The 22,754-nt window shown below is 44.6% G+C and overlaps 1 protein-coding gene across 2 annotated transcripts in view; it reads right to left on the reverse strand.

Annotated features, from left to right (window-relative positions):
* Positions 1-22,754, reverse strand: part of NTMT2 (N-terminal Xaa-Pro-Lys N-methyltransferase 2) — a 404,223-nt gene that overhangs the window by 199,640 nt on the left and 181,829 nt on the right. Inside the window, exon 2 of one of the 2 annotated variants that reach the window (XM_044302319.1) lies at positions 12,273-12,422. The exons of the other annotated variant lie outside the window; for it this stretch is intronic. Within the exon in view, the coding sequence (XP_044158254.1) occupies positions 12,273-12,318 (46 nt within the window). The 5' untranslated portion in view covers positions 12,319-12,422. The remainder of the gene's footprint in view (positions 1-12,272; positions 12,423-22,754) is intronic. 2 annotated transcript variants of the gene reach the window in all.

A 22,754-nucleotide genomic window follows, 5' to 3' on the forward strand; every position in this document is an offset into this window, starting at 1 on the left:
GTTTCATGTCTCCCTGTTGAAGCCACTGGTGTGTAATCGTTTCACTTCCTCGGTTCCTCGGCCTCGTCCGGTCCAAGTGGGCAATCGTGAGGAGTATGAGGTGAGCAATATCCTGGACTCACGCCTGGTCCGCGGTCGGGTGCAGTTTTTGGTCCATTGGCGTGGTTATGGTCCAGAGGAGCGTTCCTGGGTTCCCTCCGCAGATGTCCATGCTCCTGCCTTGCTCCGAGCCTTCCACGCACGCTTCCCTCAGAAACCGTTCTTTACTCCGCGGAGGAGGGGCCCTTGAGGGGGAGGTACTGTCATGGTCTTACCTTCTTGCTGTTCTCCTTCGTTTGAGATGTGCTGGCGGCCATCTTGGTTTCTGGGTTTCTTGTAGCCTCCCACCCTGCGGCTTCTCCTTCCCACTGGGAGGAGCTGGATGCCTAGCTCATATATATAGGAGGTCTGTGGCTTCAGTTCCTTGCTTGGTCCTCCTGTGTTCACATGCTTCTAAGACTGCTGCTGCTTCTGGTTCCTGATCCTGGCTTCGTCTGACTACCCTGCTGGTTCCTGATCCAGGCTTCGTCTGACTACCCTGCTGGTTCCTGATCCAGGCTTCGTCTGACTACCCTTCTGGTTCCTGACCTCTGGCTTCGCAAGACCCTGCTTCGGTTTAGCCATCCGTTTGGACTTTTGCCTTACAGCTTGATTTTCAATAAAGCCTTCTTATTTCCACTTATCTCTTGTTGTACGTCTGGTTCATGGTTCCATGACAGGGTCCAGGGTCCAAAAACTTTACAGTTCAGGTTTGCTTAACCCTACTAAGGGTTTTTCGTCCAGTTGTCCCTTGTCACTAGGACTTGCGAGGCAAGTGGCCAGGGACGGGGGTGTGGGTGGAGCTCAGTGGTCACTTCGACCACCCCCTGTGTGTGTGACAAGAATAACAGGCCCAAATTGCCACTGTTACCATGAATCCTTTCATTACTCTGATGAAGCATGTTTCTAAGCATGTTTCTAATTTAACTCAGGAATTGGGGGAGAAACTCAATTTACATAAATTAGGCTAGAGTGCTTCTACGCCACATTCATCTAGTCATCTTATGGAGCTTCAGATTAAACTTCCTTAACCATTTTCTGGTGACCGTAACAAGTTTCTTTCTTTCAAAGAGAATTGTAACATTTATTTCAGATCACGCCCCTTGTCATCTGGTTCTGAGAGCCAGCACGTGGGCGTAGTAATGACAGGGGGGTGATCAATGACAGGGGGTGATCAGGGAGTCTATATGGGGTGATCACCCCCCTGTCATTGATCACCCCCCTGTAAGGCTCCATTCAGACGTCCGTATGTGTTTTGTGGATCCGATCCATGGATCCGTAAAACACATACGGACGTCTGAATGGAGCCTTACAGGGGGGTGATCATCCCATATAGACTCCCTGATCACCCCCCTGTAAGGCTCCTTTCAGACGTCCGTATGTGTTTTGCTGATCCGATCCGTGGATCCGCAAAACACATACGGACGTCTGAATGGAGCCTTACAGAATTGTAAGATTTATTTCAGATTACGCCCCTTGTCATCCGGTTCTGAGAGCCAGCACGTGGGCGTAGTTATCTCCCAATTACAGGGGGACCCCCAGGATTGGGCATTTTCCTTGCCTTCTGGTTGTCTCAGTTCTATCGAGGGGTTCTTTCAGGTCCTGGGAACCTTGTATGATGAACCTGACAGGGCCATGGTAGCTGAAACCGCTCTTAAGGCTTTGGGAGGTACAGGGAGATTAACCTGCTGAAGAGTATTGCACCCAGTTCAGACGATGGTGTGTTCCGTCTGGCTGGAATGAACGAGCCCTTAAAAGCCAGTTCAGGTCAGGTTTGTCTGAAAACTATCAGCTTCCTGAGACATTGGAGGAGACTATGACACTCGCTGTTTGACTTGACAGACGTGTTAGGGAGAGACGGCAGGAACATTTGCTTTCTCCCCAGGAGGTGGTCCAGTCAGAGGTCTGTTCTACGAGCAGAGCCAAATTCTCTTCTGAGGAACCTATACAGGTCGGGATGACTCACAGATCAGCGTCGCCAACGAGGGACTTGTTTCTATTGTGGAGACTCAGACCATTGGATTAACCAGTGCTCCAAGAAAACTTCCTTGGTAAATCTATCAAGACAGGGGAGCGTAAGAACCAGGTATTTCCTAATGTGGTCAAAAGTTAATTACTAGTACCTATTACTGTCTCCATGGGTACTAACAAATGTTCTAGTAATGCTTTAATTGACTCTGGTTCTGCTGCCAATGTTATTGATTAGAAATTTGCATTAGGGTTGGGTATTCCGATTTTGACCGTACCCACTCCCATCCACATCATGGCTATCGATTCCACCCCCCTGGTGGGTGGTACCATGAGGTATTCCACCCCTGAGATATCCTTGACTGTGGGGGTGTGTCACTCCGAAATATGTTCTCTGTTGGTTCTTGAAACCGTACCAGTAGAATTAGTACTGGTAATGCCTTGGCTCCAGTTACATAATCCCATCATTGACTGGACCAATGGGGAACTGGTGAAATTGGGGGTTTAATGTGGTTTGTGCTTGTTTGTGGTGCAAGTGGGGGTCTCAGCAGAATCCAATACATTGCCTTTAATCATAAAGGAATATAAGGATGTATTTTCCTCCTCGAACCCTGAGTCCCTCCTCCCCATAGATCTTATTATTGCGCCATTGAATTGGTAGAGGGTGTCAAGTTTCCTAAGGGACGCATCTAAAATCTTTCTAGACCTGAACACAAGGCCATGGAGGATTATGTTAAAGAGAGTCTCAGTAAAGGGACACATTAGGCTTTCTGTATCTCCTATGGGGATGGGATTTTTTTTTGTCGAAAAGCAAGATGGAAGCATCAGACCTTGTATCGTATTATTGGGAGTTAAATAAGATTACGATCAATAATCAATACTTCCTCCCATTGATTCTTGATCTGTTTAATCAAGTACTGTGGGCTTCCTGGTTCTCTAAAATTGATTTGAAGGGGGCATATAACTTGATTCGAATTAAGGAGGGAGACAAGTGGAAGACAGCTTTTAATACTCCAGCTGGACACTTCGAATATCTTGTAATACCTTTTGGACTCAGTAATACATCAGCAGTGTTCCAAAACTTTATGAATGATATTTTTAGAGAATTCCTGGGTAAATTTGTGATTGTCTACCTTGATGATGTTTAGATTTTTTCCCCTGATTACAAGAGTCATGTGTTTCATGTTAAACCAGTGTTGGAGGTTTTGAGGGAGAATCAATTGGCTGCCAAACAGGAGAAATGTGTTTGTATCTCGGGTATGTTCTTACTTCTCATGCTTTTAAAATGGACCCTAGCAAGGTATTAGCAATTATGCACTGGGTAAGGCCATCGTCCTCAAAGGCCTTACAACGTTTTATAGGTTTGCTATTTATTACCGTAGATTTAACATAGTAACTGTCACGGAAGGTGTACAGAAAACTAGAAGACACAAAATTAAGATCCGACTGACTGGATCCAAAACTAAGGAACAAAAGGGAGGGCCCTGCAAAAGACCTGGCTCTCTCCCTAACTGCTCAGCCTATGCAAAAATCTCAATGGTAGATGATCGCATAACCTCGTACCTCGACTGTATAACACCTGAACACCCTATAATAGTGTGGGGACACGACCACCGGCTCCCTACACTTGATATGGAGGGAGTCAGGGTCACCTGGTATCCAGCAAACAGGAAAACACAAATGAATGAACAAAACTTATCCGTAGAAGACTCAGTAGTAGCATCCAGCATGCACACACTCCAGGAAGTTGTATAAACCGCAAAGTGATGCCGTATGGGAAGGGATTTAAAGGGATGCAATCAGTGCAACTGCATGATAGCTGAGAGAGGCTAACGAGATGAGAAAACGAAAGCAAAACAAAAGGAACCTCAAGGAGGAGGTTCTGAAGAACGTCTGTCAGAGCTTCTCAGATGTCTGGTGGTGACAGTAACATAGTACATAAGGCTGAAAAAAGACATTTGTCCATCTAGTTCGGCCTGTCATCCTGCCAGTTGATCCAGAGGAAGGCAAAAAAAAACCTGTGAGGTAGAAGCCAATTTTCCTCATTTTTATAAATAATTTTTTGGTAATTGCTAGGCCCTTGATCGACCTCACCAAAAAAGGGGTGGACCTGGATAACTTGTCTGTTGAAGCTACTAAAGCATTTTAACCACCTCCCGACCGCTGTACGCGTATATGCGTCCGGGAGGTGGTTGCTTTACTCCTCCTGGACGCATATACGCGTCTTCTCACGAGACGCGAGATTTCCTGTGAACGCGCGATCGCTCGCTGGCAGGCTGGAGATCCGAATTTTTTAACCCCTAACAGGTATATTAGACGCTGTTTTCATAACAGCGTCTAATATACCTCCTACCTGGTCCTCTGGTGGTCCCTTTTGTTAGGATCGACCACCAGAGGACTCAGGTAGGTCAGTACAGTCCCACCAAACACCACACTACACTACACTACACCCCCCCCCCGTCACTTATTAACCCCTTATAAACCCCTGATCACCCATGATCACCCCATATAAACTCCCTGATCACCCCCCTGTCATTGATCACCGCCCTGTCATTGATCACCCCCCTGTCAGGCTCCGTTCAGACGTCTGTATGATTTTTACGGATCCACGGATACATGGATCGGATCCGCAAAAAGCATAGGGACGTCTGAATGGAGCCTTACAGGGGGGTGATCAATGACAGGCGGGTGATCACCCATATACACTCCCTGATCACCCCCTGTCATTGATCACCCCCCTGTCATTGATCACCCCCCTGTAAGGCTCCATTTAGACGTCCGCATGATTTTTACGGATCCGATCCATGTATCCATGGATCCGTAAAAATCATGCGGACGTCTGAATGGAGCCTTACAGGGGGGGTGATCAGTGACAGGGGGGTGATCACCCTGATCACCCCCTGTCATTGATAACCCCCCTGTAAGGCTCCATTCAGACGTCCGCATGCGTTCTGTGGATCCGATCCATGTATCCATGGATCCCTAAAAAATCATGCGGATGTCTGAATGGAGCCTTACAGGGGGGGTGATCAGTGACAGGGGGGTGATCACCCTGATCACCCCCTGTCATTGATAACCCCCCTGTAAGGCTCCATTCAGACGTCCGCATGCGTTCTGTGGATCCGATCCATGTATCCATGGATCCGTAAAAAATCATGCGGATGTCTGAATGGAGCCTTACAGGGGGGGTGATCAGTGACAGGGGGGTGATCACCCTGATTACCCTGATCACCCCCCGTCATTGATAACCCCCCTGTAAGGCTCCATTCAGACGTCCGCATGCGTTTTGTGGATCCGATCCATGTATCCATGGATCCGTAAAAAATCATGCGGATGTCTGAATGGAGCCTTACAGGGGGGGTGATCAGTGACAGGGGGGTGATCACCCTGATTACCCTGATCACCCCCTGTCATTGATAACCCCCCTTTAAGGCTCCATTCAGACGTCCGCATGTGTTCTGTGGATCCGATCCATGTATCCATGGATCCGTAAAAAATCATGCGGATGTCTGAATGGAGCCTTACAGGGGGGGTGATCAGTGACAGGGGGGTGATCACCCTGATTACCCTGATCACCCCCTGTCATTGATAACCCCCCTGTAAGGCTCCATTCAGACGTCCGCATGCGTTTTGTGGATCCGATCCATGTATCCATGGATCCGTAAAAAATCATGCGGATGTCTGAATGGAGCCTTACAGGGGGGGTGATCAGTGACAGGGGGGTGATCACCCTGATCACCCTGATCACCCCCTGTCATTGATAACCCCCCTGTAAGGCTCCATTCAGACGTCCGCATGCGTTCTGTGGATCCGATCCATGTATCCATGGATCCGTAAAAAATCATGCGGATGTCTGAATGGAGCCTTACAGGGGGGGTGATCAGTGACAGGGGGGTGATCAGGGAGTCTATATGGGTGATCACCCCCCTGTCATTGATCACCCCCGTCATTGATCACCCCCCCCCGGTAAGGCTCCATTCAGACATTTTTTTTGGCACAAGTTAGCGGAAATTTTTTGTTTGTTTTTGTTTTTGTTTTTTCTTACAAAGTCTCATATTCCACTAACTTGTGTCAAAAAATAAAATCTCACATTAGCTCACCATACCCCTCACGGAATCCAAATGCGTAAACATTTTTAGACATTTATATTCCAGACTTCTTCTCACACTTTAGGGCCCCTAAAAAGCCAGGGCAGTATAAATACCCCACATGTGACCCCATTTCGGAAAGAAGACACCCCAAGGTATTCCGTGAGGGGCATATTGAGTCCATGAAAGATTGAAATTTTTGTCCTAAGTTAGCGGAAAGTGAGACTTTGTGAGAAAAAAACAAAAAAAAATCAATATCCGCTAACTTATGCAAAAAAAAAAAATTCTAGGAACTCGCCAGGCCCCTCATTGAATACCTTGGGGTGTCTTCTTTCCAAAGTGGGGTCACATGTGGGGTATTTATACTGCCCTGGCTTTTTAGGGGCCCGAAAGTGTGAGAAGAAGTCTGGGATCCAAATGTCTAAAAATGCCCTCCTAAAAGGAATTTGGGCCCCTTTGCGCATCTAGGCTGCAAAAAAGTGTCACACATGTGGTATCGCCGTACTCAGGAGAAGTTGGGGAATGTGTTTTGGGGTGTCATTTTACATATACATATGCTGGGTGAGAAAAATATCTTGGTCAAATGCCAACTTTGTATAAAAAAATGGGAAAAGTTGTCTTTTGCCAAGATATTTCTCTCACCCAGCATGGGTATATGTAAAATGACCCCCCAAAACACATTTCCCAACTTCTCCTGAGTACGGCGATACCACATGTGTGACACTTTTTTGCAGCCAAGGTGGGCAAAGGGGCACCTTTCGGATTTCGCAGGCCATTTTTTACACATTTTGATTGCAAGGTACTTCTTACACATTTGGGCCCCTAAATTGCCAGGGCAGTATAACTACGCCACAAGTGACCCCATTTTGGAAAGAAGACACCCCAAGGTATTCCGTGGGGGGCACGGCGAGTTCCTAGAATTTTTTATTTTTTGTCACAATTTAGCGGAAAATGATGATTTTTCTTTTTTTTTCTTTTTTCCTTACAAAGTCTCATATTCCACTAACTTGCGACAAAAAATAAAAAATTCTATTAACTCGCCATGCCCCTCACGGAATACCTTGGGGTGTCTTCTTTCCAAAATGGGGTCACTTGTGGGGTAGTTATACTGCCCTGGCAATTTAGGGGCCCAAATGTGTGAGAAGAATTTTGCAATCAAAATGTGTAAAAAATGCCCTGCAAAATCCGAAAGGTGCACTTTGGAATATGTGCCCCTTTGCCCACCTTGGCAGCAAAAAAGTGTGACACATCTGGTATCGCCGTACTCAGGAGAAGTTGGGCAATGTGTTTTGGGGTGTCATTTTACATATACCCATGCTGGGTGAGAAAAATATCTTGGTCAAATGCCAACTTTGTATAAAAAAATGGGAAAAGTTGTCTTTTGCCAAGATATTTCTCTCACCCAGCATGGGTATATGTAAAATGACACCCCAAATCACAGATGTGTGACACTTTTTTGATGCCAAGGTGGGCAAAGGGGCACATATTCCAAAGTGCACCTTTCGGATTTCACCGGTCATTTTTTACAGATTTTGATTGCAAAGTACTTCTCACACATATGGGCCCCTAAATTTCCAGGGCAGTATAACTACGCCACAAGTGACCCCATTTTGGAAAGAAGACACCCCAAGGTATTCCGTGAGGGGCATGGCGAGTTCCTAGAATGTTTTATTTTTTGTCGCAAGTTAGTGGAATATGAGACTTTGTAAGGAAAAAAGAGAAAGAAAAAAAAATCATCATTTTCCGCTAACTTGTGACAAAAAATAAAAAATTCTAGGAACTCGCCATGCCCCTCACGGAATACCTTGGGGTGTCTTCTTTCCAAAATGGGGTCACTTGTGGCGTAGTTATACTGCCCTGGCAATTTAGGGGCCCAAATGTGTGAGAAGTACCTTGCAATCAAAATGTGTAAAAAATGGCCTGCAAAATCCGAAAGGTGCACTTTGGAATGTGTGCCCCTTTGCCCACCTTGGCTGCAAAAAAGTGTGACACATCTGGTATCGCCGTACTCAGGAGAAGTTGGGGAATGTGTTTTGGGGTGTCATTTTACATATACCCATGCTGGATGAGAGAAATATCTTGGCAAAAGACAACTTTTCCCATTTTTTTATACAAAGTTGGCATTTGACCAAGATATTTGGTCAATACCCAACAAGTGACCCCATTTTGGAAAGAAGACACCCCAAGGTATTCTGTGAGGGGCATGGTGAGTTCCTAGAATTTTTTATTTTTTGTCGCAAGTTAGTGGAATATGAGACTTTGTAAGAAAAAATAAAAAAAAATAAAATCATCATCATTTTCCGCTAACTTGTGACAAAAAATAAAAAGTTCTATGAACTCACTATGCCCATCAGCGAATACCTTAGGGTGTCTACTTTCCGAAATGGGGTCATTTGTGGGGGTTTTCTACTGTTTGGGCATTGTAGAACCTCAGGAAACATGACAGGTGCTCAGAAAGTCAGAGCTGTTTCAAAAAGCGGAAATTCACATTTTTGTACCATAGTTTGTAAATGCTATAACTTTTACCCAAACCATTTTTTTTTTTTTTGCCCAAACATTTTTTTTTTATCAAAGCCATGTAGAACAATAAATTTGGCGAAAAATTTATATATGGATGTCGTTTTTTTTGCAAAATTTTACAGCTGAAAGTGAAAAATGTCATTTTTTTGCAAAAAAATCGTTACATTTTGATTAATAACAAAAAAAGTAAAAATGCCAGCAGCAATGAAATACCACCAAATGAAAGCTCCATTAGTGAGAAGAAAAGGAGGTAAAATTCATTTGGGTGGTAAGTTGCATGACCGAGCGATAAACGGTGAAAGTAGTGTAGTGCCGAAGTGTAAAAAGTGCTCTGGTCATGAAGGGGGTTTCACCTAGCGGGGCTGAAGTGGTTAAACTCTTAAAAAGGCCTTCAGTAGCGCTCCTGTTTTGATTCAGCCGGATCAAGAGAGACCGTTCATTGTGGAGGTGGAGGCCTCCGAGGCCTCTCACAAGGCCCCTCGAGTCTTACCAATTTAAGGCCTTGTGCCTTCTTTTCCAAAAAATGTTCTCCAACCGAGAGAAATTATGATGTGGGGAATCGTGAATTGCTGGCCATTAAATGGGCGTTTGAGGAGTGGAGGCATTTTCTTGAGGGGGGGCTAAACATTGTGTCACCGTTGCTACTGATCACAAAAATATGATGTTTCTTGAGTCTGCTAAGAGGTGGAATCTCCGTCAAGTCAGATGGGCATTGTTTTTTTACACGTTTTAATTTCTCCATCACTTTCAGGCCAGGAAGTAAGAACGTGAAGGCAGATGCTCTATCTCAGTTTCTGTGCGTTTCAGCCTATGGACACACCGCCTGAAACTATATTGCCAGCTAATGTCTTTTTAGCAGCCATGTCCCAAGATCTTACAGCTCTTATTAAGGCAGAACAACATTTGGCCACGACACCCACACCAACAGATACGTTTTTTTGTCCCTGAACAATTCTGTCTCTGGCTGTTGAGTGAGTGTCACGACTCTTTTGTGGACATCCTGGTATCGAAAGTACTAAAGAGCTGGTATCTAGGTCTTACTGGTGGTCCACCCTATTCAAGGATGTCAAGTCCTATTTGTTGGCCTGTAAGGTGTGTGCCAATTCTAAAACCCCTAGAACTCGCCCTGCTGGTGAGTTGCGACCCCTACCCATTCCCAGTAGACTCTGGTCTCATATTTCTATGGACTTCATCACAGACCTGCCACCTGCAGAGGGTAAAACTGTGGTTTGGGTAGTGATCAATAGGTTCAGTAAGATGGTACATTTTGTTCATCTTGCTAAGCTTCCTAATGCTAAGACTGACCTCTGTATTTGTAGAACAAATTGTACGTTTGCACGGTATTCCCGAGAACATTGTTTCTGATAGGGGTGTCCAGTTTGTGTCCAGATTTTGGAGAGCCTTCTGTCAGAGGTGCCAACTTTCATTGTCTTTCTTGTCTGCCTATCATCCTGAGAGTAACTGGCAGACAGAACGACGTGATCCGTCTGTGGCACAGTTTCTCAGGTCATATGTCTCTGCTGATCAATAGTTATGGGTTAAGTACCTTCCTTTGGCAGAATTTGCAATTAACAGCCATCTTAATTCCTCCGCTGGTGTCTCCCCATTTATTTGTAATTATGCTCTCCAGCCTCGTTTTCATTCTGGGTAATCTGTCTCCTCGTCTAACCCTGAGGTGGATAAGATCTCGTTAGAACTGTGCACAGTTTTGGCTCAGGTTCATTCGAACCTAGAAAAAGCTCAAAACAATCAAAAAAATCAAAGCTAATAAGAAACGTGGGGGGGATGGATTTTCAGATTGGGGAGAAGGTGTGCAGCACACCAGACCTGCAGGGTATAGCGATAGTGAGGTCATGGTTATGGGCAATCGAGGGTTACTCACTGTTTTTAGGAGAACCCTGGGCAGACATGCAGCAGTGAAGGAGAGGTAGATACAAGTTCCTCTGCGGAACACTCTGTAAATAGGGACCAGGCCTGATGGTGGATGAGGTGCCCTGGATGTTGCAGGTATTTTGAGTGCCTGAGGCAAGGTCCCTTTAAGGATCGTGACGCCAGTGCCTGTAACGGTGGCACACCGATTTGCAGGAGGATGAATAGAGTACACAGATGGTAAACCAAACGTTGCTTTACTTCGGAAAACAGTCAAACTTTGTACAGGCAGTCACAGTAGATAATGATGCAGTCTTTTATAGCACAAGTGCAGAGCAGGTTCACTTTACAATATGGCAGGCATAAATCTTGCAAGATACTTGGAGGGCAAACAGTTAATGCTTTGCAGTACAATGCTGCTCTATCCCCTCAGCTATACTAGCTGGCTGGATCCCAAGGCCCGGATGCCTAAATGCTGGCTTGAATCCTTGGTGTATAAATCCTCCTCCCGTATTGACCCTTGCTTTATATATTAAAGTACCTCTGCCTCTCAGCTTACTTCTCTGCTGGGTTGGAAGGTGGCTGCAGGTTTCTCCCAGGAGGTCCGTTCCTACTACTGGGGTGACTCCATCTGTGTTAGCTGGATTACTGATCTCCAGGCAGGCTGTACTCCTTATAGCCTCCTGGTACAACTAGAAGCCTGGACTATCTAGTTGCATGTCAGGAGGAGGCCCTCAGCATATCTCAGGCTGGTGCCTTCTCACTTCTGTCTCCACAGACTCCTGACTATGACCAAAAACCCCTCCCTGTCTGGGCCTGGACATTTATACTAGGGGCTCCCTATCTCCCTCTAGTTTCTAGGATGTCTAATTACACCCAACTAGGCCTGCTAAGCATTCACAGGGGGAAACATACAAATGTAAAAACACACAGAAAATACATTACAATGCATAGATCAATATAATATCACTGTCCCTTGTGAGCAGAAGTAACACGGGACCCAATTGACCCTTGTGTAGAGCCCACTCCTACCTAGTGGGACACTACAGGTGTGGCTAACTTCTAAAAATGTGCCTCTTAAGGTGGCCTCCAAAAAGTTTGCACCTCGCTTTATAGGTCCGTACGAGATCACAGAGGTAATTAATCCAGTATCGTTTAGATTGAAGCTGCCCGAATCTTTCCACATCCATGACATCTTCCACAAATCTCTGCTTAAAAAACATATTGCTCCTGTTGTTCCGCTGCAGGTACTGGTTAATGATTCCGAGGAGTTTATGGTTTCCGAGGATGTTAGAAGAGTCCGCAACTCCTTACAGTACCTGGTTTACTAGAAAGGCTATGGACCGGAGGAAAGGTCCTGGGTACCAGCTAAGGATGTTCATGCATCTATACTTGTCAAAAAATTTAATGTGGAACATCCTGAGGAGCTGTCGCCTGGGGCCTTGGGTCCGGTGGCCCCACGTGGAGGGGGGTACTGTCACGATGCGATCTGCGCACAGTTCCAGGAGGTGGGAATGGCCGAGGCACGCTCGCGTCATCAGCTCACCCGGCGTCGCCCATTCCCGTGGGAACCACACTGGGGCTGAGTGCCGAGCTGATCACTCGGCGCTCGGCTGTATGGGCTGTATTGGAACTCAGGAGTCATGTGACGCTGGCTATGTCACATGACTCCACTAGTGCCCTATTTAAACAGGCAATCTGCTGGCTACAGATTGCCTGTTATTGAGGTCCTTCCTGCGATATACTTACCTGGTTTGTTGTTCCTGCTTGGCTTCTGATTTCCTGTCCGTCTCATCCCTTGCGCTTGGCGTTCCCTCCTGGTTCTGACTTCAGCTTCACCTGAGGAACCTCTGCTTGCTTCTCTGGTACCTTACTGCTCTCTTGGTTTTTGACTCGGCCCTAAGGGTGCATTAAGATATTCAGCAATTTAGCAGAATAGGTACAGACCCATTCATTTCACCATAGTTTGGTGTCCGCATCCGTAATTCCGTTCCGTATCCCCGCGAAAATATAGTGCATGTCCTATTTTTGTTCGCAAGAATAGGCATTTCTATATAGGGCTGGCACTGTGCTTTACACAAAATGTGGAACACACACGGCTGGTATCAGTGTTTTGCGGATCCCCAATTTGCGGAGTGCAAGGATCTTTTGGTCGTCTGAATGTAGCCTTATGCTAATACTAGGCCTAACCCTAATACTGGCCCGTAACTGTAATGTTATGCCTTACTGTAATACTTGCCCCTAACACCAATACTGACCCCTACCTCTAATACTGGCCCTAATACTACGCCTAACCCTATTACTGGCCTTAATATACTAACCGTAATTCTAATCCTAACCCAAAAACTGACCATAACCTTAACTACAACCTCTAATACCTCGCACAGAGACCATAATATATGACTGTCCACATATATCTGTACCCACTGCATCTATTATATCTCATACCTGACGTATCAGTACTTTGTGTGTATGCTATGTGTCAGGTACGAGATATAAAAGATGCAATGGGTACACATATATAGTATATACAGCAGTGTAATGATACATCAGATACAAGGTATAAAAGATGAAGTGGGTACAGGAATATAGTGTATACAGCAGTGTATTAATATGTTAGGTACGAGGTATAATACATGCAGTACATACAGGTATATAGTATATACAGCAGTGTACTCATGTAAGATACGAGGTGTCATTTATACCTCATACCTCACATATCAGTACACTGTTGTATATACTATACAGTGGGGCAAAAACATATTTAGTCAGCCACCAATTGTGCAAGTTCTCCCACCAAAAAAGATGAGAGAGGCCTGTAATTTTCATCATAGGTACACTTCAACTATGAGAGACAGAATAGGGGGAAAGAAAACAGGAAATCATATTTTAGGATTTCTAATGAATTCATTGGTAAATTCCTTGGTAAAATAAGTATTTGGTCACCTACAAATAAGCAAGATTCTTCTTTAAGAGGCTCCTCTGTCCTCCACTCGTTACCTGTATTAATGGCACTTGTTTGAACTTGTTATCAGTATAAAAGACACCTGTCCACAACCTCAAACAGTCACACTCAAACTCCACTATGGCCAAGACCAAATAGCTTTCAAAGGACACCAGAAACAAAAATTGTAGACCTGCACCAGGCTGGGAAGACTGAATCTGCAATAGGCAAGCAGCTTGGTGTGAAGACATTAACTGTGGGGACAATTATTAGAAAATTGAAGACATACAAGGCCACTAATAATCTCCCTCGATCTGGGGCTCCACGCAAGATCTCACCCTGTGGGGATAAAATGATCACAAGAATGGTGAGCAAAAATCCCAGAACCACATGGGGGGACCTAGTGAATGACCTGCAGAGAGCTGGGACCAAAGTAACAAAGGCTACCATCAGTAACACACTACGCCGCCAGGGACCCAAATCCTGCAGTGCAAGATGTGTCCCCCTGCTTAGGTCAGTACATGTCCGGGCCCGTCTGAAGTTTGCTAGAGAGCATTTGGATGATCAAGAAGAGGATTGGGAGAATGTCATATGGTCAGATGAAGCCAAAGTATAACTTTTTGGTAAAAACTCAACTCGTCGTGTTTGGAGGAGAAAGAAGGCTGAGTTGTATCCAAAGAACACCATACCTACTGTGAAGCATGGGGGTGGAAACATCATGGTTTGGGGCTGTTTTTCTGCAAAGGGACCAGTACGACTGATTTGTGTAAAGGAAAGAATGAATGGGGCCATGTATCGTTAGATTTTGTGTAAAAACCTCCTTCCATCAGCAAGGGCATTGAAGATGAAACGTGGCTGGGTATTTCAGCTTGACACTGCCTGGGCAACGGAGTGGCATTTCAAGTTCCTGGAGTGGCCTAGCCAGTCTCCAGATCTCAACCCTATATAAAACCTTTGGAGGGAGTTGAAAGTCCGTGTTGCCCAGCGACAGCCCCAAAACATCACTGCTCTAGAGGAGATCTGCATGGAGGAATGGGCCAAAATACCAACACAGTGTGTGAAAACCTTGTGAAGACTTACAGAAAATGTTTGACCTCTGTCATTGCCAACAAAGGGTATATTGAGATGAACTTTTGTTATTGACCAAATACTTATTTTTCACACTAATTTTTAAATAAATTATTTAAAAAAATAAATAAATCGGACAGTGATTTTCTGATTACTTTTTTCTCATTATGTCTCTCGTAGTTGAGGTATACCTATGATGAAAATTACAGGCCTCTCTCATCTTTTTAAGTGTAAGAACTTGAACAGGCGTCCGGCTGTCCATGGTGCTGATTAGAGGCTATATATACAGTACAGAAGTTTGGACACACCTTCTCATTCAAAGAGTTTTCTTTATTTTCATGACTATGAAAATTGTAGATTCACACTGCATCAAAACTATGAATTAACACATGTGGAATTATATACATAACAAAAAAGTGTGAAACAACTGAAAATATGTCATATTCTAGGTTCTTCAAAGTAGCCACCTTTTGCTTTGATTACTGCTTTGCACACTCTTGGTATTCTCTTGATGAGCTTCAAGAGGTAGTCACCTGAAATGGTCTTCCAACAGTCTTGAAGGAGTTCCCAGAGATGCTTAGCACTTGATGGCCCTTTTTCCTTCACTCTGCGGTCCAGCTCACCCCAAACCATCTCGATTGGATTCAGGTCCGGTGACTGTGGAGGCCAGGTCATCTGGCGCAGCACCCCATCACTCTCCTTCATGGTCAAATAGCCCTTACACAGCCTGGAGGTGTGTTTGGGGTCATTGTCCTGTTGAAAAATAAATGATGGTCCAACTAAACGCAAACCGGATGGAATAGCATGCTGCTGAAAGATGCTGTGGTAGCCATGCTGGTTTAGTATGCCTTCAATTTTTTATAAATCCCCCAACAGTGTCACCAACAAAGCACCCCCACACCATCACACCTCCTCCTCCATGCTTTACGGTGGGAACCAGGCATGTAGAGTCCATCCGTTCACCTTTTCTACGTCACACAAAGACATGGTGGTTGGAACCAAAGATCTCAAATTTGGACACATCAGACCAAAGCACAGATTTCCACTGGTCTAATGTCCATTCCTTGTGTTCTTTAGCTGAAACAAGTCTCTTCTGCTTGTTGCCTGTTCTTAGCAGTGGTTATGAAGGCCTGATTCACAGTCTCCTCTTAACAGTTGTTCTAGAGTTGTCTCTGCTGCTAGAACTCTGTGTGGCATTGACCTGGTCTCTAATTTGAGCTGCTGTTAACCTGCGATCAGGTATCCACCTGACTTCTCCACAACACAACTAATGGTCCCAACCCCATTTATAAGGCAAGAAATCCCACTTATTAAACCTGACAGGGCACACCTGTGAAGTGAAAACCATTTCAGGTGACTACCTCTTGAAGCTCATCAAGAGAATGCCAAGAGTGTGCAAAGCAGTAATCAAAGCAAAAGGTGGCTACTTGGAAGAACCTAGAATATGTGTAACTTTCGCGTACACACACACAGGGGGGAGGGAAGTGACCACTGCGCTCCACCCTTACCCCAGGCCCTGTCTACTTGCCTCACGAGTCCTAATGACAGGGGACAACTGGACAGCAATCCCTAGCTTGAACTAAGTGCAGGGATGACAGACAGACAACCAACAGAACGTGAACGGACCGAGTCAATACCAGGAAAGCTACAAAGTACAAATGGAGCAAGCAGAGAATAGTCAGGAGAAGCCGGGGTCATAAATACCAGGAGAGTCGTGAAGTACCAAAGGAGTAAGCAGAGGATTGTCAGGAGGAGGCCGGGGTCAGAATACCAGGAGAGCAGCAAAGTACACAAGGAGCAGGCAGAGGATCGTCAGGAAACAGCAGGAGGTAAGTATGCCAGGAAATACAACATCACAGGTGGAACCTAAATTAACAGGCAACCTGTGGCCAGCAGGCTACCTGTATTTATAGTGGGGAGTGAGGGTCATGTGACGTGGCCACTCGAGCACCGAGTGATCAGCTCGGCGCTCAAGGCAGACTTAGGAGCAGAGAACCTCCCAGCTAGCAAAGCCGCCTTGGGAACGAGGTCAAGCACAGATTCTCTCTCCCGAAGCTAAGCAGCAGGTCTGCGGCTAATGGGAGACCGAGTGCACCTTCGGAACCCCGTTACAATATGACATATTTTCTGTTGTTTTACACTTTTTTGTTATGTATATAATTCCACATGTGTTAATTCATAGTTTTGATGCCTTCAGTGTGAATCTACAATTTTCATAGTCATGAAAATAAAGAAAACTCTTTGAATAAGAAGGTGTGTCCAAACTTTTGGTCTGTACTGTATATATATAGTGTACTGTACTGTATTATACAGACATAAGACCCACTGGATCTCCAAGAACCAAGTTGGTCTGGGTAAAAAAAAAAGTAAAAAAAGTAAAAAAAAGAAAAGCAAAAATAAAAATAAAACATTTATCACTGTTTAAAAATGAAAAAAATAAAAATAAATCCCCTACACATTTGATATCACAGCGTCCATAATGACCTGATCTATAAAACGGTCATGTTAATTTCCCTGCACGGTGAATAAAAAAAATAACTATGATAAAATTGAAATTTTGCCCACCTTACGTCCCAAAAAAGGTAATAATGTCGTATGTACGCCAAAATAGTACCAATCAAACCGTCACCTCATCCAGCAAAAATGAGCCCCTACATGAGACAATGGCCCAAAAAATAAACTATGGCTCTCAGACTATGGAGACACTAAAACATGATTTTGTTTCAAAAATGATATTATTGTGTAAAACTTGCATAAATAATTTTTTTTTATATGTATTAGGTATTGCCGCGTCCATAATAACTTGCTCTATAAAAATATCACATGACCTTACCCCTCAGGTGAATACCGTAAAAAAACTTTAGAAGAATAACGGTTTAAAAAAAGCTATTTTTTGTCAACTTACATCACAAAAAGAGTAATAGCAAGCGATCAAAAAGACATACGCACCCGAAAATAGTGCCAATAAAACCGTCATCTCATCCCGCAAAAATCATACCGTACCCAAGATAATCGCCCTAAAACTGAAAAAACTATGGCTCTCAGACTATGGAAACACTAAAACATGATATTTGGTATCGCCGCGTCCGTGGCAACCTGCTCTATAAAAATATCACATGATCTAACCTGTCAGATGAATGTTGTAAATAACAACAAAAAAAACTGTGCCAAAACAACAATTTCTTGGTACCTTGCCTCACAAAATGTGTAATATAGAGCAACCAAAAATCATATGTACCCTAAACAAGTACCAAAAAAACTGCCACCCTATCCTGTAGTTTCTAAAATGGGGTCACTTTTTGGAGTTTCTACTCTAGGGGTGCATCAGGGGGGCTTCAAATGGGACATGGTGTCAAAAAAACAGCCCAGCAAAATTTGCCTTCCAAAAACTGTATGGCATTCCTTTCCTTCTGCGCCCTGCCATATGTGCCCGTACAGCGGTTTACGACCACATATGGGGTGTTTCTGTAAACTACAGAATCATAGCCATAAATATTGAGTTTTGTTTGTCTGTGAACCCTTGCTTTGTAACAGGCAAAAATAAATAAATGGAAAATCTGCCCAAAATGTGAAATTTGGAAATTCTATCTCTATTCTATTTTCCATTAATTCTTGTGGAACACCTAAAGGGTTGACAAAGTTTGTAAAACCAGTTTTGAATACTTTGAGAGGTGTAGTTTCTAAAATGTGGTCACTTTTTTGAGTTTCTACTCTAGGGGTGCATCAGGGGCGCTTCAAAAAACTTATCAAAATGGAAAATCTGCCAAAAAAGTGAAATTTGGAAATTGTATCTTTATTTTCCATTAATTCTTGTGGAACACCTAAAGGTATGGAACACCTAAAGGGTTAACAGAGTTTGTAAAAATCAGTTTTGAATACCTTGAGGGGTGTAGTTTCTAGAATGGGGTCATTTTTGGGTGGTTTGTATTATGTAAGCCTCACAAAGTGACTTCTGACCTTAAAAAGTTGTTTTTTGAAAATTTCAAGATTCGCTTCTAAACTTAAGCCTTGTAACGTCCCTAAAATGTAATTCCCAAAATAATCCTAACATGAAGTAGACATATCGGGAATGTGAAGTAATAACTATTTTGTACGTATTACTATGTATTATAGAAGTAGAGAAATTGAAACTTGGAAGTTTTTGGCAAATTTGGCATTTTTTCTAAATAAAAATGAATTAGTTTGGCTCCATTTTACCAGTGTCATGAAGTACAATATGTGATGAAAAAACAATCTCAGAATGGCCTTAATAAGTAAAAGTGTTTTAAAGTTATCACCACTTAAAGTGACACTGGTCAGATTTGCAAAAAATTGCCTGGTCCTTAAGGTGAAATAAGGCTGTGTCCTTGAGGAGTTAAACATAATCAGTGGCATGCTAAGGGGTGACTCAGGGGGTGGGCCGCCCTCAGGGGGTGCCAGAGTCCAAAAGCAATCAGCGCTTCCATCAATACAGATGGAAGCACTCATTGCTGGAGCGCTGGGAGCTGCAGTCCTGTCACTCACCGCTTAGCTCCCCACGCTCCTCCACTCCTTCAGGCCGGCAGCGCACCGAATGGTGAAGCAGAAGACTTCTCCCTGCTCCACCATTCATGCTGCAGGCACTGATCGTGCTGCCGTGCTAAGGAGGGATGTGGGGGAATGTACCCTCTAAAGGAAAAACTTTTTGCAAATGAGGCAGTGTAAAAAATTGAAAAATGGCCCAAGGGTCATTGAAAGGAGTTTAAACGGAAACCCTTTTGTCCTGTTGCGGGGGGGGGGGGGGGGGCTGGTTTAATCCTTGCGATAGGGCCCTTACTTCTCTATGTATGCCACTGGCACAGAACAGGTGGCACTAGCATTAGGGGCATTGTGTGTGGCACAATAAACAGAGGGTACAGAGAATATGACACTATATACAGAGGGCACAGAGCATATGGCACTATACAGTATACAGAGGGCACAGAGCATGTGGCACTGTGAAAAGAGAGCACAGAGCATATGGCACTATATACAGAGGACTTCGAGTTTGTGGCACTAAATATAAAGGGGCAGCAAGCTTGTTGCAGCATATACAGAGGGCACAGATCATGTGGCACTATATACAGAGGGCACAGAGCATGTGGCACTATATACAGAGGGCACAGAGTAAGTGGCAGTATATAAAGAGGGCACAGAGTGTGTGGCACTATATAAATAGGGCACAGAATATGTGTCACTACCATTGCCGCCACTGTGTCCAGCACTAATTCTGCTGTTATATTCAGGGCATAGCATGTGGCACTAAGATCAGTTTGTGTTAGTACGCAGGGTGCCAATGTGTTGGTAAAGAAAGAAGCTGAAGAAATCTTCTCAGCAAAATCTGCAGAACTGAATAGTGGCCAGGAGATGTCATCATGGTGGTCTGAACCAGATGGAAACATCACCTGTAAGTCACTAAATGGAAATTATTATTCTGCTACTGACTGACTGAATGCTGTAGTTACCTGGATGAGCTACAGCTGATGATGGGTGGTAGCCTGCTGTTGTGTGAAACAACAACTCCCAGCCTCCCTTTACTGCTGTTCAGGCAATACTGGGAGCTGTAGTTTCACACCATACAAAGTTATATGGCGAGGCCCGACCTGACTACTCAAGTGGTATCTGTACTGTATAAATGTACTGCACATGGTTCTGAGAATATTTATGTAGAGAACTTGGTTATGGTGCTGTATTTGACCTATTGGTTTGGTTCTGGTGCTGTATGTATCTATTGATCTTGGTTCCTGCTCTGTATTTGTGTGTGTTAAACATGCATCTTATGCTACACTTCAATCTAACACTATTCATTCACATCTGAGCTCAGACCACTGTTACAGATTCTGTCAAAGACCGGACAGAAAAGTCCTGCACACAAGACTTTTTTGTTCACTAAAGGATTCAGCTTCCTGAGCAGATCCAATTATAGTCAATGGAGTCTCTTCAGCTCAGGAGTTGTTAAATTTTGCCCTTGTAATGACCATGCTGCTGCTACAGACTCGGTCATGTCCAATATCTGGGATTGAACACGTGTGTGATCCCAACATGAAAACTAGAGATGAGCGAATTTCTCAACAATTTGATTCGGTCGGTTTGCCGAATTTTGCGAAAAGATTCAATCCAAATGTTTTCATGGCGAATTGCATTAAAAAACAGCTATTTCCTGGCTGCAGAGAGCATGTATAGTGGTGTAGAACACTGTGCCTTGCAGTAACACGTATAGGGAGTCTTCTGTGGTAGTGAAACAATACTGTGAGTCAGTATGACACACAGATGACAGGCGTTGCTCTTAGAATCACTGCACACTTCACTTATTTGGGCAGTTATGGGGACAAAACTGACCAAATAACTCAAGTATGAACTCTTACATGTCAATGTTAGCGCTAGGTATAAAGAACTGTGCAGAGACCCAAGATCCTACTATAGCGTGAAAGAGTGCACTCCTTTTATGCCGTTCTCAGCTGATTCCACATAGATGTCTACAGAACTTGTTACATTAAACACTTATACAAGTAGAACCCCCCTTACAGAGTGGAGAGGGTATCAGCAGAAAGTTTGTGTTGATCTCACAGATTATTTTGCCCTTCCTCTGATCCGTCAGAGCAATAACCCTAAAAAAACAGATCCTGTCTGTTGAGCATCTGCCTTTACTCGGTCAGCATTTGGTCTGTAATCCATCACTATTGCTAAAGCCCCCAAAAAACAGGAGTGGGTCAAAAACACAGATGACACGTGAATGGAATATTTGCACGCCTTCTGTGTTTTGTACCCACTCCTGCTTTTGGCTACCAAATCATAAGCCAATTCTGATGCAAAATAGGGACCATGTCATACAGGCCTTACAGCAGCTACATAGACAGGATCCGTTGTGCATCTCATGTTTACTTCCTTTTGACAGATCAGAAGAGGGGTAAAAAAAATAATGATGCCAACCAGGCCAAAAAGGCAAAATAGTGTCCCATTAAAGGAGTGGGGAGGGTGGAAACAGTATGAGAAGACAGAGTAATAAGGTGGCAGCAGCATGAGGAGACCACAGAGTGGTGAGGTGGCAGCATCATGAGGACACCACAGAGTGGTGAGGTGGCCGCAGCATGAGGAGACCACAGAGTGGCCCAGTGACATAGTGTTGAGGTAGCAACAGCATGAGGAGACCACAGAATGGTGATGTGGCAGCAGAATGAGGAGAGCACAGAGTGGTGAGGTGGCAGCAGCATGAGGAGACCACAAAGTGGCCCAGTGACAAAGTGGTGAGGTGGCAGCAGAATGAAGAGAGCACAGAGTGGCCCAGTGACATAGTGGTGAGGTGGTAGAAGCATGAGGAGACCACAGAGTGGCCCAGTGACATGATGGTGAGGTGACAGCAGCATGAGGAGACCTCAGAGTAGTGATATGGCAGCAGCATAAGGAGACATAGAGTGGCTCAGTGACATAGTGTCGAGGTGTCAGCAGCATGGGGAGACCACAGAGAGGGCCAAGTGACATAGTGTTAAGGTGGCAGCAGCATGAGGAGACCACAGAGTGGCCCAGTGACATAGTGTTGAGATGGCAGCAGCATGAGGAGACCGTAGAGTGGTGAGGTGGCCGCATGAGAAGACCACAGAGTGGTCCAGTGACAGAGTGGGGAGGTGGGGGGGCAATACCAGTATCAGCTGAAGATGGCGGGTGGCAGTAGGAACACCTGACAGCAGGTGTGGCATCAGGTGGGTGGCAGCATTAGAATAGTAGCTGAAGCAGGTAGCCAGAAGAAACAGGTCTCTTTTGTCAAAGTGTAGGTGTGGCACCATGGATGATTTAATCTGATGCTTCAGGCACTGGTGTTTGAAAATCCTGGCTGAGCCACACATGATTCATCTTCACAAAGATCAGTTTCATCACATTTTGGGTGGACAGGTGAGTTCTTCTTGGGGTAACTATTGCCCCCGCCGCACTAAAAACCCGTTCTGATGCCACACTGTTGGCTAGGCAGGAAAGTTTCTCCAGGGCAAACTCATCCAGTTGCGGCCCCAAATCGAGTTTGGTTACCCGGTAGTCCAGAGGATCATTGATGAGGGGTGGCAGGGTGCACTCCAAGTATGCCACAATCTGATGGTTTATGTTCTGCTATAAGTCTAGCTGCTGCTGCTGCTGCTGAGTAGTTTCTTCAGTAGGCGGGTGAAGAAGATTGCTCATCGGCAACTCTAGACTAAAGTTTCTGCTGATGGAGCTGGTACTGCTCCTGCCACACC

The sequence above is a fragment of the Bufo gargarizans genome, chromosome 7 (genome assembly GCF_014858855.1).
Source record: "Bufo gargarizans isolate SCDJY-AF-19 chromosome 7, ASM1485885v1, whole genome shotgun sequence".
NCBI lineage: Eukaryota > Metazoa > Chordata > Amphibia > Anura > Bufonidae > Bufo > Bufo gargarizans.